Source organism: Nestor notabilis, unplaced genomic scaffold (assembly GCF_000696875.1).
Source record: "Nestor notabilis isolate BGI_N333 unplaced genomic scaffold, ASM69687v1 scaffold10937, whole genome shotgun sequence".
Taxonomy (NCBI): Eukaryota; Metazoa; Chordata; class Aves; order Psittaciformes; family Psittacidae; genus Nestor; species Nestor notabilis.
In genome coordinates, this window is record NW_009936349.1 from 72,412 (window position 1) to 74,851 (window position 2,440).

Consider the following 2,440-nt stretch of genomic DNA (forward strand, 5'->3'; position numbering starts at 1 on the left):
TCTCAGCAGGAGAACCAGGGGCTCCTGGAGCTGCTGGTGCTGCTGGTCCATTTGGGTACCCGGTGAGTGCAGATGCAGCTCCTTCCATTGATGCCCAACACAACCTCCTGCCTCAGCCGGTAGGATGGGGTGCAGGAATTGTGCTGGAGCTCCCCAAAGCTCCTGCAGGAAGGAAGGGGAAGGGGAAGGGAAGCTGGTTCATGGCTTCTCCACCCATGGTGTGCTGGGGCATCTCAGATCCATGCTTGGGAGCTGCAGAGGCCTCCTGAGTTAAGGCAAAGCCTTACTGCTAACATGGATTGTTTGTTTGCAGGGCCGGGAAGGTCCAAATGGACCTGAAGGGCCTTCAGGGATGAGAGGAGAGAAGGTAAGGATAGAGAATATGGTTTGGTTCCTCTTGCTGGTCCCATGAGTCAGGATCTGCCCAGGCCTTGCCAGGCCTCCTGCAGGCACTGGGTATCCAGGACAGCTGGGTCTGTGGGGAGCCTGCATGGGCGACCTATCCCAACATCTTTGTCCTCTGGCAGGGTGATGTGGGACCTCCTGGGGATGCTGGTGTCAGCGGGCTGGATGGAGAGCAGGTATATTACTGAGGAGCCATGTCCTCCCCTTGGCTGGGGCTGCTCCAGCTCATCTCTCCCTATGGACCTTCTCCAAGGATGGGGAATGGAGAGAGGAGGTTTCTGATCCTCAGTGAAACCAGAAGGCTAAAGCTGAGCCAAGGGCTTTGTGCAGTGTGGGGTGGACAACCTATGCCAGGGCTGGGCTGTGTGTTTCGTCCCCAGGGACCACCAGGACCACCAGGAGCAGAGGGGCAGCTGGGGCCCAAAGGCAAGCAGGTCAGTCCCTGCTGGGAGCTGCGGTGATACTGGTGGCACTGGGCTCCCCTGGCCCCACTGCTGCAGGGGTGGGCAAGGACCTAACCCCATGTGGGGTGGCTTGAAACCCACCCCCAGCGTGCTTATGCCTCAAGGTTTATGTTGCTGGGTATGGTTTGGATACCTGGTGCGAGGAAAACTGGGGTGGTGGGAAATGATTGTCTTCATCCTGTCCAGGGAGAGGCAGGAACCGGTGGAGCTCCAGGCATCAGAGGAGCCCCTGGGGAGCCAGGGGAAGATGGGCCAGAGGGACCACCAGGGAGACATGGAGAGCCAGGCAAGGAGGTACGAGTGCTGAGTGCCACCAGCCTGCGGGACAGGGACAGGAAAGGTGTGTGCCACCAGTTCTGGAGAGCTCCAGCTCTGCCCCAGACAGGCTGAGGTGCCGCACTGAAGGAGGGAGCTGATGCTTTGGGGTCCCTTTGCTGGACGAGGTGTTGCTTGGCTGCTGTGTCCTCACTTGCTTTTTGAGTCACAGCTATAAGTGACCGCCTGGTGCAGGCAGAGCTGCAGGGCCATCAGCACCAAGATCCCAACCAGAGCAGGGTGGAGAAGCCCCTGGCAGTCAGAGCTCAGCTTTTACCCTGCCCTGGGATGGGGCTGGGGAGCAGGCACTGCATCTGATGCTGTACTTCCCCTCCGTGCAGGGTGATGCTGGTGACGCTGGAGACCTGGGTGAGCCAGGACCACAGGGGCAGAAGGTGAGTGCCTCTAACTCTGTCCCTCCTTGAAGCACCTCAGGAACACCCATAACCTGCTCAGCATCCACTGCTCTATTTGCCATTGTGGGGGCAGAAGCCGTACAGGGGTGTCCCCGTGGCTGAGGACCCCTGAGATGCAGGGCTCAGACTTGGCATCACCTGAGCACCCTAGAGTGAACTTCTGTCTGTGGCACCCAGTGAAAGGGTGCAACATGTCATCTCCAAGCAGAAGCTCATGTTATCACTGTTCCTTGCTCTTCTTTGTGGTGACATCTCTGTCTTCATCCCTGAGCAGGGTGATGCTGGGCCCAGGGGCCTTCCTGGAGCACCAGGACCAGGAGCTGCTACAGGGGAAGTTGGAGGAAAAGGCCATAAAGGAGAGAAGGGACAAGAAGGTTTGCTGGCAAGTACATAGAGAGAGCCTGCCTCAGCCCACCAGGCTCCCTGTGTACCCACAGCCCGGCGGTTGGGTGCTGGGTGCTGAGAAGGGGGGCTCAGCCCTGGTGGGAAACCTGGGGCAGCAGGAGTCATAGAAAGTACTGGGAATTGGCAAATCTCCATAATTAGGGAGTTTTATGTCTCATGGGCATAACTCCAAAATTGGGTCTTGTTGGCACATAAGGATAGTTTGGACTTGGGCCTGTTGGAGCGAGGCCAGAGGAGGCCATGGAGCTGCTGCGAGGGCTGGAGCAGCTCTGCTCTGGAGCCAGGCTGAGAGAGCTGGGCTGGGGCAGCTGGAGAAGAGAAGGCTCCTGAAGGGGACACCTTAGAGCAGCTCCAGTGCATAAAGGGGCTCCAGGAGACCTGGAGAGGGGCCTTGGACAAGGGATGTAGGGACAGGCCAAGGGGAATGGCTTTTAC

At 58.6% G+C, this 2,440-nt stretch overlaps 1 protein-coding gene across 1 annotated transcript in view; it reads left to right on the plus strand.

The window, feature by feature from the left end:
• Positions 1 to 2,440, plus strand: part of LOC104408648 (collagen alpha-2(XI) chain-like) — a gene marked incomplete at both ends in the record, with an annotated part of 53,599 nt that overhangs the window by 43,195 nt on the left and 7,964 nt on the right. The window contains 6 exons of the mRNA XM_010018306.1: positions 314 to 367; positions 528 to 581; positions 786 to 839; positions 1,056 to 1,163; positions 1,526 to 1,579; positions 1,875 to 1,986. Coding sequence (XP_010016608.1) covers positions 314 to 367; positions 528 to 581; positions 786 to 839; positions 1,056 to 1,163; positions 1,526 to 1,579; positions 1,875 to 1,986 — 436 coding nt within the window. The remainder of the gene's footprint in view (positions 1 to 313; positions 368 to 527; positions 582 to 785; positions 840 to 1,055; positions 1,164 to 1,525; positions 1,580 to 1,874; positions 1,987 to 2,440) is intronic.